General features: G+C 43.6%; 1 protein-coding gene across 2 annotated transcripts in view; it reads right to left on the bottom strand.

The window, feature by feature from the left end:
• FBXW8 (F-box and WD repeat domain containing 8) overlaps positions 1-16,347 on the bottom strand; it is a 127,429-nt gene that overhangs the window by 70,785 nt on the left and 40,297 nt on the right. For both annotated transcript variants that reach the window (XM_080649607.1, XM_080649606.1), the window contains exons 3-4: positions 9,429-9,593; positions 5,645-5,733 (exon numbers count right to left, since the gene is read on the bottom strand). In XM_080649607.1, coding sequence (XP_080505733.1) covers positions 5,645-5,733; positions 9,429-9,593 — 254 coding nt within the window. The remainder of the gene's footprint in view (positions 1-5,644; positions 5,734-9,428; positions 9,594-16,347) is intronic.

The raw sequence follows: 16,347 nt of genomic DNA on the forward strand, positions 1-16,347 counted from the left end.
AGTGTAGCTCAGTGGGAGGGCTGGAGGCTAAGATGTGGGTAGTAAACAAGGGACATGTACTCTGATTATTTACGGTATTCATAGAAAGCAGGTTTATTCCAGAGAGCAGGCTTGAGGGATGGTTTAGACAGCAAAGCAAAAAATTAAATTGGAAAGAAGTTGAGGATTATGAGGCCATTTAAAATAATTTAACCTAGAAAGTCTAAAAATTCATTCTTCTAAATCTATCGACTCCACTTATGGGACTCTAGCCTAGGAAAACAATTAGACTAGGGGAGGGTAATGGAAGAACTTTAACTCTTTAGTCTACACACTTCTATGAAATTCAGAGTTTCTATAATAAGCATGTGTTTTATAGTTTTTAAATAAGAAGATTTACAGTACTAAAAAGGGAAAAATCTGCAAACCTCTACACAGAAAATATTCACACTGTATAATAACAAAACATATGAAATGACTTTAATGTCTAGTACTAGTGAAATGAGTAAGAAAATTAGGATATAATTGTATCCTAGGAGCTTCTGCAACAAATCAAAGAATGTAATGAAATGTATATAATAACATGGAAAAAACTTCATCAGTTTAGTGAGGGGGGAAGGCCAAAGTGTAATGTAGGCTATGATTATATTATGTAAAAATATGTATTTCAAAAATCTACTGAAAAATAAACTACACACATCAAAAACCATAACCAGAGTTGTGTTAGCATGCAAAGATTCAGATGGCTTTATCCTCCACTTTCTACCAGTTTTACAAAAACAGCATGGCTTTATTGCTGCTTTTATTTTTAACAGAAAAGAAAGATTCATGCCACAAAAGAAAAACAAAAATGACCCTATAACAGACAAGCAGTCAGAATGGCAAAGAAGGGCTGGCGAAGGCAGCCCTGATGCAGGCTCTACGTGTGGACACTACAGAGGGACAGCACAGTGGTCCAGGCACGCGTGCCAATCCTGGCTCATCAGACCTCTCTGGACCAGTTATCTCACACAAAATGAGTGTTTGGGAATAGACAATCTCTAAAGTGCCTTCCAGGTTTAAAATCGTATGATTTGCCCTAGCCAGTTTGGCTCAGTGGATAGAGCGTCGGCCTGTGGACTAAAGGGTCCTGGGTTCGATTCCAGTCGAGGACACATGCCCGGGTTTCAGGCTCGATCCCCAGTGTGGGGCGTGCTGGAGGCAGCCGATCAATGATTCTCTCTCATCACTGATGTTTCTATCTCTCTCTTCCTTTCTGAAATCAATAAAAGTATATTTAAAATTAATAACTAAATAAATAATAAATAAAATCCTATGATTCTAAGTTGCAAAAACTAAGGAATCAGAGAACAGACAAGAGAAATTAGGAATTTCTCCAGTTTTCTTACATAATGTAAAATATAGGTGGGGGGAGAGACAGCCTATATATTACTTTTTTTTTCAAGTATATACGAATATTTTTTATTTAAGTAGCAAAAAAAACCCTACTTAAAAGAAGGTAAGCATAAACATGATTAACATAAACATAACAAAACAAACATACAATTTTAAATAATATTTGAAGTATATAAATACCTAGAAGCAATTAAATACCTCATCCACTAAAGATTAATTTTGTTTTCTTTTTTTTAATTTAATAAATCTTTATTGTTCAGATTATTACAATTGTTCCTCTTTTTTCCCCCCATAGCTCCCCTCCACCCGGTTCCCACCCCAACCTCTGCCCTTTATATATTACATTTTAATGCTAACTTCCGACAAAATGATGTGTAGGAAGTATGGACATTAATGAAATATTACATGCCACCTCCAGTTTTAAAAGATGCTTACAAACTGGAAAGAAAATGCATGGCTGTAAAGTTAAAATAACAACATAAAACCAAGGCGTTTTGGGGAAACCGTGAGGCCACAGGATTAGCTGCCCTATCAGCTGTAGCTCATCACTTCCCTGGGAGATGAGAAGAGTAGATGTTGGTGTGGGGGTGAAGGGGTTCACAGGCTAGAGTGCTATGGACATCTATGGGGCGGGGGGGACAAGACTCAAGGTGGGCTTTAAAGAATAGGGACTTGGTTTCTTTCGGGGGTGATGAAAACGTTCATCACAGGTAACGGTGGATGGTTGCACAACCTTGTAAATAAACCAAAATCACTGACGTACCATTTTAAAGGGTGAATTTTATGGTATGTAAACTACATTTCCATTTTTAAAAAGATGTGGTCAGAGGTAACTAATTAAAACAGTGTAGAAAAATCCAAAGGTACAGCGAGGAGAGTAATGAGGAGAAAGGTGGGTTGGACACAAATTTCAAAGGACTTAGAACATTAATGATGAGGAAAATAAAACATTTGGTGGGGGGCGGGGGGCAGAGGGGGTGCTAGCAGCCTGACTCTATCCCTAATGAACATTCCTATTAGCCTATAGTCTAGTCCAGAGGTGGGCAAACTTTTTGACTCGAGGGCCACAATGGGTTCTTAAACTGGACCGGAGGGCCGGAACAAAAGCATGGATGGAGTGTTTGTGCGAACTAATATAAATTCAAAGTAAAGGAGCGGAGGAGAGAGCAAGAGAACCGGATAGAACAGCCGGATCCGGCCCGCAGGCCGTAGTTTGCCCACGGCTGGTCTAGTCACTGCCCATTCCTTACTTATCTGGTCTTGCAAGACCTGTTTACCTAAATACTCCCATTTTACAGAGGTCATAAACCATGAACAATACACAACCCCTGGAGGGGGTTATCAGTGCTGGCACCAAGCCAGGCCTTTAGGTGTGGTCTCACGGCCCCCATCCCAACACACGGGGCTTTCTGCAAAGCCCGCGGAAGGTCCGGAAGTCTGATCCATATATAGGGGACAAAGAAACAAAACGGTATAAAGGGAGAGCTTCCTCCATATTGGTTTACTCAGGATTTGGAGAACTGACCCCCTGAGTCACTATACTAGTACATGTGAAACATCTGAAAATAAATGGGTTTTTCCTGTATCTCCGGGTACTCCTGCGTATTTTTCGGTCGCCTGGTAAATTCTGTAACATTAGGAAAAGGTAATAGAAATGATCATCCATGAGACAGTAAGGGAAGCGAAGACTGATGGACCAATATGTGAGAGATCCAAGCTTTGAGAATTATGTGTTTTCTCTGCTGGAAAAACAAGCCTCGAGTAAGCAGGGCCAGGTCCTGTTTGCCTGCTAGGTACCTGAGTGTCTCAGATGAGCGTATGAGGGAATGAGCCTTTGATGGTTACTCTGGGTCTGTGTGAAAAGAAGAATAAAGATTGGATAACTGTACGTTTAACATAATAAAAATTAGTGTAGGCCTGAACAATGTCACTGCACACCAGGAACATTGACACACAGGATTGAAAAGAAGCAAGAGACTTTCCAAGAGTTTTTGCTATCAATTATATGAAATGTATTTAGTAGGTTTACATGCAAAAATGTTACATAGTTCAGCTCTAGCTATACAAACTAAATTCTACTTGTATAAAAAGAGAGAGGGAAAAGAAGGGGGAAAATATAAGCAAGATAAGCAGAAGAGAAAGAAATGATGAGGTGGACACTGTCTCTTTAAGAAGCTCCTTGGAGATACATAACTGTAGAAAGCCTGGTGAATACAACATTGATTGGGAATGAGGTAACCACAAACACCGCTGTCTCAAATGAAAAGGGATTCAAGACCTGACCCAGAAAACAAGCATCGTAACCACCAGATAAAATTTTAATGATAAACACAAGATGCTCTACACACAAGCAAGATATGAAGTATCTGATGCGAGGCCATAAACGTAAGGTTCTCTTAGAAAGAGGAGCTGTGAGGAGCATCTCTGACCCACAGATCAAGTTTCATCTTATCGATCCACAAACTCCGCCATCGCTTTGCTTTGTGCTGTAGAATCTGCAATGTTGAGCGGACCTCCAGGGAACACGGAGGCAGGAAAAAAGGACTGGCACCGGCTGGCCTTTGTGAGGTCCATGTCCAGATAAGAAATTCACAATTGGCTTTTGAGATTAAAGTCTCCTTTATTTCTAATTTCTTTTATGATTCTCTCAGTCCAATCTCCACATTCTGTCCTCAAAGGTCTCTGACACCAGGAGACCCCTTCAAGCTAGAATGACAGAAGTCCCTTTCGAGTTAACATGGAACCTAGAATTGGTGGGAGGAAAGGACCTTCTGTATCAGGAGCTGTTGGGCCCACACTTGAGCAGTGGGGGCAGAAGTCCAAAGCTGCACTGGATGGATGAAGTCTAGATTCCTGGTCCGTTAATCTTTCTAGAATAATCCTATATAATAAAAGGGTAATATGTAAATTGACCCTAGTGGCGGAACGACCAGAACGACCACTTGACCAGTCACTATGAGGCGCACTGACCACCTCTTGGTCCCTTTCCCCGACCGGCAGGCTCCGATCACCCAATGGCAAACAGGGGGTCGGTGGAGGGGGGAGGGAGGGCAGGGCCCGCTGTGGGCAGCCAGGGAAGATGGCCCTGATTGCAGGCCAGGCCTAGGGACCATACCCGTGCACGAATTTCGTGCGCCGGGCCTCTAGTAGTACTAGAGTGCTCTGAGGAAGTCCACTGACCTCTAAATTGTGGCCAGCAAAACAAAAGCTAAAGGAAAGTGTTCCTCTATGCTGTACACCTGAAACTAATACAAATCACATTTAATGTAAACTGTAATGGGAAAAAAAATGTTTTTAATTGCACTTACAAAAAAATTAAAATAAAATGAAACAAAACTAAAAAACAAAATAAGGGTTCCCCATAGGCATATCTTGTTTAAAGCAAAAAGACTTTTTCATAGGCATTGCATGCCACAAAATATTAAAATAATCTGACTGCAATTTCAATTCAAGTGGTGATCTTTAAGGAATGCTTCTTAAGGAGAGATTTTTCTTGAAAGAAAAACCTGACTACTACTAAGTTGTCAAGGCCAAGGTTTGTGTTTTTTTTTCTGGCAGGTAGGTGCCTCTCTTGGGTGGCTCACGCCTAAGCCAATCCAGACTGAGAAGTTTCAATGTCCTGGTTTCTATAGCACTAAGTATACAGTGTGAGAATCTAGTTCAAAATATCTTCATCCAAAAAAGAAAATTGACCTTCTCATTATACATTAACGAAATACATAAACACATCTCTTTAGTAAAATATAAAGAATTCATGAAAGTGGTTTTTAGAACAGAAGTCAAAGGAATCTACAGAAGCTAAAATTAAATTTCTTGGCCACAGAGACAAATAAAAAGCAAAAAGGCACTGTGTGGTGGGGAAGGGAGACCGTGTGTGGCCACAGCCCTTCCTCAGTAATAAAAGCTTCAGAACAAGAGCACAAGAGCAGGACCTCTTTGTGCCAACACGTATTATTCTTGCTTGACTTTTTTATGTCTTCATAAAATACAAACTGTTTGCCTTAATGAAAATCTAACATAACATGCCACAAGAGTGGTTTTAAAGCTAGGAAAGACATATTGAGACAGATCTGCTCTGTACCATTCGCTTCTCACCACTAACTTCAGAGTTCTCCAATCCCGGAGAATGGAGTCCTCCAAACATGAGCCATCTATACGAAAGCACGTGCTCCCCAGGGAGGACCATGTCACTGGGACTTAGAGGGGTTACACGAAAACCTAAAAGACCTTAAGATACAGAGTTGTTAAGTGAAAAACTGTCCTAGCTTACCCAGCAATGACCACACCGTCGTGAGAGTGCACGTCACATAAAACAGCATCAGGAATGTATTCCAGCTCACTCACGGCTCCCTTGCGATTCTGCATAAGGAAAAGGGTGTGCAGGGTCTGTTATTCTGTGGATAGCAGAGACAAAGCATGTCCCTTTCACCTACACTCCCCAGTGACTTTTTACAGCATGTACTGTGTTCAAAGTTATCTGGACATTCAAAAGGACCAAGATGACAGCCAGTATGTTAAGCTGTTAGCATTTACAAGTTCACACACACACACACACACACACACACACACACACACGCAATAAACTAGAGGGGGTGTGGGATGTTGCCCCGTCATCCTCAAGGGGATATGAAGGAAATATGTGATCACAAATAACTATAATCCACAGAAGGCTGAATGTGGCAAGTCTCAAGAAATTATATAAAGTGTATTAAAAAGTTCCACTCAGAGGAGAGAAAGTATTTAAGGATATTTTACCTGTTAACAACACTTATAAACAACCTGCTGAATAAAATGAAAAAGTATACATAAAGAGAAAAAATCAGGATGGGGAAAAGGAAGAAAGACATTGTTCCTGATTGAGAGGTCAGAGGTTCATGGGAATAGTATTTAAAGGAAACCTTTAGACCCATAACACTGGTTGCTCCTAAGGAAGGAACCAGGTGGTAGGTGAAGAGAGGCGAAAAAAAAGATGTCTCTTTCACTGTATGTCCCTTTCTGACTTAAATTATTTGTACCATGGCAATCATCAACCCAAATATACACATAATTATTTTAAAAATAAAAATAAAGGGAATTTAAAGGAATATAAAGTACTTACATGTGAGATGTCGGGAAGAGTAGAATAGTTAAGCCAAAAGTAAGCATGAATAAAGGTATTCAAGAACATTCAAGTAACCATAATTTCAGCCTTGCTGGACTGGAGCAAGGATAGAAATAGTGTGTATAAGTGCTAAGCACAGTTGTTAGCATACAGCAAGTGTTCAATAAATGGTAGCTCTTACTACTACTGATATTATTAGGAGACAGCTGATGACATTCACCTCATTAAAAACAACATTTAATGGCTATATTCCAGGCACTGTGTAAGATAACCTGCATGATGATGTCCCTGGAAGACCAAGTCCAAGGCTGAGCAACAAAACTGGCACATCCAAGTAGAGCTGTCCTGCTAGTGGACACATGGGGATGGAAGGGAAGGACTTGAGACTCATCTGTGTAAGGGCCATGGACAAAATCACAAGAATAGCAAAGCTCTTTGAGGGACGAGGTAGTGAAAGAAAAGGAGAGGGCCTGAGATCAAAACCTGTGTGTTTATGGCATTTACTAATGTCTGCCACCTGCGCCCCACCCCATGGGCTGCAACCTCACACTGGATTCTGGTCTTAGAGAAATCCTAGAGGCCAGAGTGAGAAGAGTTACTGCAAAAACCAGGAAGAGGAATACTACAGCTACCATAACCAGCTTTCAAATCGTTTCCATGATGGCTCTGAATTGCACGTCCAAGTAAGTTCATGCAGTTACTATGTAGAAATATCTGAGAACCTTGGGATCCGTTCTCAGGTTCCCCAGGCACTGACCTAGGAGATACCAAATCAAATCACCTGCTCAACCCATCCTGAAGTCAACCATGAATAGCACCAAACCACAGGATCTTCATGCAAAGCTCACATCTTCATGTGAGCTTCTCCAGCCAATGCTCACTGAGCACTGGATGTGAGCCACGCTCTGCAGGAGCGTTAGATACATCCTTAGACAGTCCACATCCCACACACTATGAGCAGGGCTACTCTGAGCCCCACTTTAGAAATAAGAAAACAAAGGCATACAAAGGTAAAGCAACTTGCTCTAACACTACCTTTCATGTTTTGATAGGGCTTTCTTTCATTCTAGAATCACAATGAGAATCCCATCACTACAGCGAATATTTATCATGTGATATTTCACTCGTGTAGTCCTCATTGGTAATACTGTCAGAAAAATGGTCCAAGACACTCCAAAGAGAAGCCTCCCTGACATGCTGCCTGCAGTTAAGAATCCAGTTCATCCTAACGACAACCATTTATCGAGCACTTACCAAACAGAGGGCTTTGTGCTCGTACCAGAAAAACAATAGGTAGACGCTCAGTTAAGCTGCATGGAACTTGCATACTGTTACTGAGTGCCAGATGCTATGAGGTGGGTCTTTACTAGTAGATCTTCACTTCTGCCACCTCTGGCCTGAATGGGAAGCTGTACCTGCCTCCCCTCTTGCTTTTTCTAATAACAAAGAGGAAACAAAGAACGTAGCCGCTGCTTTCTCTCTCAGGGGCTGACACCTCTAAATGGGAGCCAGGCACACTGAATTATCTGCAGCTCTCACACTCACAAATCTCAAAAGTATCCCTTCTTCCCAGACAGAAAGGTCCTAGTTAATGCCCAGCTCTCAAGCTTTCATTACATTACAGTGCCTCCTACCAGCGGTAGACCCTCTACTTTCTGCCCGCCCCAACCCCCCATGCCTGTCTAAGCAGCTTTGTCTCTCATGCATGTCTCTCACAGACCTTACTCAAGCACACAGGCAAGAGGACTACGGGTCCCTCCACATGAGTTTATTATCTGGTGAGGATGCAAACCGTGGGCCAGTATGGCTTTTATTTAGTAGTGGTGTCTTCGTGGCCTAAGAAAGGATAGCTATGATAACTCTCCTTAGAAAGGTGGTTCTCAGCCAGGAGCAATTTTGCCTCCTGGGGACATGTGAAGATATTTGAAGACATTTTTGGTTGTCACAGCTGGGGGAGAAAGAGAAACGCTATTGGGCATCTACCAGGTAGAGACTACAGGTGCTGGTCAACATCCTACAGCGACAAGACAGCCCTCACCATAAGGACTATCCAGCCCAGTGTCACCAGTGCTGGTGGAGAAGCCCTGACTCAGAGAACCACTGCTCGTATTCACTTGGCTAGAAACTGTATGAGGCTGCCCAGATCAAGAGCATCGGTCACTAATCAGGTTATGAGGTGACTGGGGACAGACATGCACACAGGCAATATGTCACCATCAGTAATGAGCAAAGGCTTGTTAATCTCAGAGTCCATTAGGATTGACCTTTAAGGGAGAGGTAGGGGCATGGTTCTGTCCCCTCCACACGACTGACTGTCACCCAGCTACCCAGGTGGGAAGAGACAACCACCACACTGCTGTCTCGTCGTGCCTGAAGCAGCTTTAGGCAACACTGCTCTTGACAGTTATTCCGCAGAAACGTTTCACTCTGAACATTCTTAGCTGTGATCTAATATTTCTGTAGAGATGTTGAAGTGATAAATGTGATGGAAGTAAGCCAATAGGTTATGTGAGGGAAGAGAAGACAGTGCTTAGAGACGTTTAATAATCTCCCTCTTACATTTCCTGGAAATAGCTCCTCTTTTGTATTCAGGTGCTGCCTTTGCTGTCTTGGTCCTTCCAGAGAGATGGTGAAAATGAAGGGGGCTCCACTGAGCACTACACCCAAGACCCTACCCATCGAGGGAGGTGCCCGGCCTCTCTCTCACCCTTCCTGTCCTGGAAACAACAGGATGCTCCCAAATAGTGTGGCTGGAAATGGGGGTAGAGACTCTAGTGGCGAACAAAATGGGCAACAAGTCACCAACAGCAGAAGATGCGTTCACCATCATCCTCTCTTTGCTTTTGGCAGTTAACTCAGGCTGTAATTAGAAGGACTCGGTGATTAATCCCAGCCTTGGATTCCCGGGTCCTTGTAAGCTATTCTTCTGCAGGTAATATTGACCACTGCCTACCTTCCAGTTGGTTCTTAACATGTGCTCCTTGGCTCGGCACTCCTGGAAGATGAGCTTCCAGCAAGAATAATCGGAGATGCTGCTCTCGGGAAGGTGCCCTTCCTGCTGGCACAGCCGGTACCAGAGCACTTCATCTTCTGCAATCACCTTCCACGTCTTGCTCACCTAAAGCAGCAGAAGTGACACAAATGTCAAACCCTGCAATTAGAGAAGCCCCTTGTCATCCAAAAATCAATCAACACCTTTATTATTGCCCTGGGTTTATGGCAGTATAAAATGTCTCATTAACAAAACACTCCGAGGTGGGGAAAAAAAACCAACAACACAAAAAACCAGCAAATGTTTCCAGTTTTATCTTTCAAGATTTCAAAATCGTATTATCATCCAATATCACATTTTAGACTACTTGGTTAAAGTATTACATAAGAGGAAAAATACATAAAAGGCAAAAACTACATGCTGTTAACATGTTAATAGATGTACAATCACACACAGTTTTTCAGAACAGAATCGCTTTATTTTTTACCAATAGGCACTTGTATTTCCGCCTTATAGAGCTGGAGACCGATGGCCTCTGAAGTGTAAGCAGTAATAAAATAAATATCCATAACTCAAAACTTCTGCTCCTCTGAGAATTTCCAATTTATGTTATGTGTGAAAACTTAGATTTTAAATGTGTACCTTAAAAAATATTTAACAGAAAACTCAAGCTGTTAACCAGGACTGTAAGATCTGATATAGAGAAATTAATGTTATATCTGGACTGAATTTCAAATCCCAACAGTATCCAGAGGAAATGGACATTTTAGCTATTAGTGCTTTTGCCTTCCAACCCCAACTGAGGGGAACGATGAATTTATCTCACCACCGGATAATGCACAAAGTGGGGCCAGACTGCAAAAGATGAACTCCACTGGCAAGACGAGAAACGGATCCAGTGGATAACGTGATCTTGGGTCTGCTAGACATTCTGCTCACAGCCCATCTGACTCACTTCTAGTCAAGTAAGAGTTGTGACCAGTGGTTTACAGTAACCTGTGCTCCTTAACACTCCCTTGGGGCCATTTCAAGACATCAAATACACAGACAAGAAGAAAGGACATGAGACAGAATGAGGCGAGCATGCAGCCCGTGCATGGCACACCACACTGCACAAGGAGGCCTCGCTTAATGGTAGGGAGTTAACTTTTGGAATTGCAGAATAAAGATTTCCGAAAATCTGCTCCCCCGTAAAAGCAAGAAGAATGCTGCCAAATAGTGTCAAAATCAAGTTTTTCATTACTCTGGAAATTAACTGAAGGCTTGCAACATTTTGAGGAGCATTTATTCAGAAAAACGGCTTAATCTTGGTAAGAAGCGTAACTTCTGTTTTGTTTTGCTTTACGCTAATCCCATCCTCCTCCTTCAGCTCCATGGCAGCATTGAAAACTAACAGCCTTGCAACTACAGTAGCTGTAAAAACCAGCAGCCTTGCAGCCCCTGGAAGGGCCAGACGGATTTACAGCTCCTCAAAGGTGCCGCCCCCAGAGAACTGTCACCATCTGACCTGCCTGGCAGCTTGCTTAAAGCTCTATTCTGAAGGACTGTCTTTTTCTGACCTGACTCAGAGCACTCCATCCTATGTCCAGAGCATTTGTCAAAAACAGTAAGGGACAACTGTTGAACACTGCAGCTGCCTAAGGCAGAATTAACACCAATCATTTACAAACTCTTCTAAAAAATAGAAGAAGGAATAGTTTCCAACTTATTCTAGGAGGCCAGTATTACCCTGATACCAAAACCAGACAAACACATCACAAGAAATCTATAAACCAATATTCCTTATGAATATACACAAAAATCTTCAAAAAACACTAAGAAGAGTAACCAATGGATGCAAAACATTGGGGGGGTGAGGGCATGTATGGGAGTGGGGTGGGGGGTGGGGTAATGGTAAGATATGTACACATATAATACCTTAATAAAAATTTGAAAAAAAAACAAAAAAAAACACTAAGAAACTGAATCCAGCAATATATGAAAAGGATTGTATGCCATGACAAATGGAATCTCTCCCAGCATGCAAGGTTGGTTTAACATATAAAAATCAATGTAATATATCATCCTATCTAACAAAAGAGTAATATGCAAATTAACCATCACCCCACTACACCCACGAGCCACGCCCACAAGCCAATCAGGAGTGAATATGCAAATAAACCCAACCAAGATGGCTATGGCCACAGAGAGCAGGAGGGAGGCTTGGGTTTCCCTGGCAATGGAGGAAGCCAAGCTTTCTGCCTGCCCTTGCCGGCCTAGGCCTCTACTCAAGGCTACAAAGTTTCAATGATAGAAGATACATAAATCCAAACAGAAATGGCGGCAGCCACAGAACTGGAAAGAGCAGGAGGCTAGGGTTGCCACCGGCGATGGAGGAAGCCAAGCTTTCCACCCTGGCCAGCCCAGGCCTCTGCTTAAGGCTACAAAGTTTCAATTATAGAAGATACATAAATCCAAACAGAAATGGCTGCCACCATGGAGCAAGCAGAAGGCTTGGCTCCGCTCCAGGCTACAAAGTTTCAATTGTAGAAGATAAATAAACCCCAGATACTAGGGCCTCTGCTTGGGTCACCAGGGGGCGTGGCCGGCCTGAAAACCACCACAGGCCCCTCGCCGAGGCCACCCCACACCCCAAGGGAACCCCCACCCTGATCTGGGACACCCTTCAGGGCAAACCAGCTGTCCACCACCCGTGCACCAGGCCTCTATCCTATCTAATAAAAAGAGTGATATGCAGATTGACCATCACTCCAAAACATAAGATGGCTGCCCCCATGTGGTCAAAGATCCTGCCCCCATGTGGACACAAGATGGCCACCACAAGATGGCCAGCAAGGGAGGGTTAGTTGGAAGGGACCAGGCCTGCAAGGGAGGGCAGTTGGGGGCGATCAAGCTTGCAGGGGAGGGCAGTTAGAGGTGACCAAGCCGGCAGAGGAGGGAAGTTGGGGGCGACCAGGCCTGCAGGGAAAGGCAGTTGGGGGGGACCCAGGCCTGCAGGGGAGAGCAGTTGGGGGGGACCAGGCCTGCAGGGGAGAGCAGTTGGGGGGGGACTAGGCCTGCAGGGGAGGGAAGTTAGGGGAAAACAGGCTGGCAGGGGAGCAGTTAGGCATCAATCAGGCTGGCAGGGGAGTGGTTAGGGGGTGATCAGGCTGGCCGGCAGAAGCAGTTAGGGGCAATCAGGAAGGCAGGCAGGCGAGCAGTTGGGAGCCAGCAGTCCTGGATTGTGAGAGGGATGTCCGACTGCCCGTTTAGGCCTGATTCCACCGGGATCGGGCCTAAACGGGCAGTCGGACATCCCTTGAGGGGTCCCAGATAGGAGAGGGTGCAGGCTGGGCTGAGGGACACCCCCCCCCCCCGCCCATGCATGAATTTCGTGCACCGGGCTTCTAGTACTACTAGAATAAAAGACATAAGCCACATGAAATTCTCATAAATTTTTCTTTAAAACTATAAAAATTTAAAAACCAGTAAGGGAGTTCTTTACATTCAAAATAAATCTGCACTGCACCAAAAAAATTCATAACATGGCAAAGTTCCTTTACATAATAACTTCCCCAAGGAGACATAAAGTGATAGGGATATATATGTATATATGTTTGATAACATTTTCAGAAACATGTCTTGATGCTTGCCTCCATTATCTAAGAAGCAGCATGATATAATAGGAAACTAGTTACAATTGCGGGGGAAACCCAGATTCTAATGCCAGGTCTTTCACTAACTAGCTGTGCTGCAATGAGAAAGTTACTAGTCTTCCCTGCACCTCTTTCCTCCACTGTGAAACGGCAGGGTGGGGTGGTGGGGGCGGTCAGACCCTAAAATGCCCCTACAACACTAAATTCTATGACCAGGGACCTTTATTTCCTCATCTTTAAAATGTGAATAATCATACATTATCACCAACAGAACTGTTGTGGATCTCAATAAAAGAGCTCACGGAAAAGTACTCTATAAATGTAATTCTTTCTACATATGCCGTATACTAGTACAGATCATGACTGAGAGCACTACAGGTCACACACAAATACCTTATTATGAAACTATGCTGCTCCAAATATTACTTTAAATAAGGAAGCCATTAGCTTCTTTGTATTTTTAATAAAGAACTTTCATTAGATCTATAGTGGGTTTCTACTTGCTCCATGGCAGCAGAAGCTAAAACTTATAAAGTGTAAGTTCATCAAAAACCAAGAACTCACTTGTTTGTCTCAAAATTTCTGATTTTCATCACAAGCAAACTACATTAAAAAGAATCATTATTACAATACCTTATTCAATGAAAAGTATGTCAAAGCAATATTGACCAACAGAGCACTCTGATGGTACATTCAAGTTCTGGCTCCCTTAATTACGTTTCTGCAGTACATGAGAGCATGCAAGTTCTAGGTGTGATGGTCACATCACCTAAGTCACCTTCTCTGAAGGCGTGGACACTGTGCATGCAATTCACAGTATCAGATGTTAGACCAGGTAGCATAAAGAAGTGCAAAGCTTCTGTCATTTTTCTGAACCAAAGTGTCACATTGTAATGCTGAAGGTGTCACATGGCTCAAGTCTTCAATGGTTTAGAAACTGAAAAAGTACCAGGAGTCTTAGAGATCAACTAGGCACATCTCCCCATCACAGGAAGGCTCCTCACAGCATCCCTAGCCAGCAGAAGGCTTTTGGTGAAGAGCTGACCTACCCAATCAGTCTGATTCACTGCACGGCAACTCTATTAAAAAGTACTTCGTTCCATGGTTAGAAAACAGATTCCACCACCCTAGCTGGTTGTTCAGTGGTTAGAGCATTGGCCCAAGGAGAGTTGCGGATTCTATTCCAGTCAAGGGCAAGTACTTCAGTTGCAGGCTCGATCCCAGGTCCCGGTCAGGGTGCCTGTGGGCGCCAATCGATGTGTCTCTCTCACATCAATGTTCTCTGTCTCTCCCCTTCCCTTCCACTCTCCCTAAAAATCAGCAGAAAAAATATCCTCGGTTGAGGATTAACCAAAAAGAAAACAGATTCCACCTATGGCCCTGATTTTTGCCCTTTTGAGAAAATAAATCTATTCCCTCTTCCACGTGACAGTTCTTCAAATGCTGAAGACACCCAACGCATTTCCCCTTAGTCATTTCTTCTTTGGTCTAAATACTACCCATTTCCTCCAACTAATTATCATACCACTAGTTCTCATACCCATTATTTCTGAATATTTCTGCATCTACTGGGTCCCTCTTCAAATGTGGTAATCAGGGTTCAACAATATCCCACATATGGACTGTCAAGTGCCATGAACAAAAGGATTTTATCAGATTTGCTACTTCATTTGTAGCTATAATCATACACCATCACCAACAGAACTGTTGTGGATTTCAATAAAAGAGCTCACAGAAAAGTACTCATCATCCTGGCTACAGAACTAATGGTCCACCAAATCTTCTGGAGTCTGTTTTATTAAATATTGAAGGCAAACAAAAAGGTATCAAGAATATTACAAACACCCATGGACTCACCACCCCACTTAAATAAAATCCTATCTAATAAAAGAGTGATATGCAAATTGACCATCACTCCAACACACAAGATGGCTGCCCCCATGTGGACACAAGATGGCCACCACAAGATGGCCAGCAGGGGAGGGCAGTTGGGGGTGATCAAGCCTGCAGGGGAGGGCAGTTAGGGGTGACCAAGCTGGCAGAGGAGGGAAGTTGGGAGCGACCAGGCCTGCAGGGAAGGGCAGTTGGGGGGGACCCAGGCCTGCAGGGGAGGGCAGTTGGGGGGGACCAGGCCTGCAGGGGAGGGCAGTTAGGGGTGACCAGGCCTGCAGGGGAGGGCAGTTAGGGGTGACCAGGCCTTCAGGGGAGGGCAGTTAGGGGCAATCAGGCTGGCAGGGGAGCAGTTAGGCATCAATCAGGCTGGCAGCGGAGTGGTTAGGGGGTGGTCAGGCTGGCAGGCAGAAGCAGTTAGGGGCAATCAGAAGGGCAGGCAGGCAAACAGTTGGGAGCCAGCAGTCCTGGATTGTGAGAGGGATCCCAGATAGGAGAGGGTGCAGGCTGGGCTGAGGGACACACACCCCCGTGCACGAACTTCGTGCACCGGGCCTCTGGTATTACTAATAAGCTTAAAACTCCTATACATCTCTCAGTGTCCACATCCTCTTCCCTCCAATGGCAATCTCAACTTGGTGTTCATCATTCTTCAGTCTTTTATTTTTTAAATATATTTTTATTGATTTCAGAGAGGAAGGTAGAGGGAGAAATAAGATAGAAACATCAATGATGAGAGAGAATCGTTGACCGGCTGCCCCCTGCACACCCCCCTTAGGGATCGAGCCTACAACCTGGGCATGTGCCCTTGACCAGAATCGAACCTGGGACCCTTCAATCCACAGGCCAACACTCTATCCACTGAGCCAAACCGGCTAGGGCCTTCAGAGTCTTTTAAAACACAAATTGCAGTTAAAGAAAAATGTCCACATGTCTTACTTCCACAATATTTATTTTATTTTGTTAATCCTCACCTGAGGATATTTTTCCATTGACTTTTAGAGAGAGTAGAAGGGAAGGGGAAAGACAGAGAGAAACATCGATGTGAGAGACACACATTGACTGGTTGCCTCCCATACGCACCCTGACCAGGTCTGGGATCGAGCTTGCAACCCAGGTTCATGCCCTTGACCAGAATCAAATCTGGAACTCATCAGTCCACAGGCTGACGCTCTATCCACTGAGCCAAACAGGCCAAATCTCCACAATATTTTTTAAATGTAAATTATTAGTTTAATAAACTTTCTATCCATTTTAAATCTCAGCTCATTGCACACAAACCCCCACCCAGCATTTATATCATCTTTGCATCTCAATTCTGTCATCCTTTGCATTAGCTACTTCTCCCATACATA

This window comes from Plecotus auritus (genome assembly GCF_963455305.1).
Source record: "Plecotus auritus genome assembly, chromosome: 13".
In the NCBI taxonomy this organism is placed as follows: Eukaryota; Metazoa; Chordata; class Mammalia; order Chiroptera; family Vespertilionidae; genus Plecotus; species Plecotus auritus.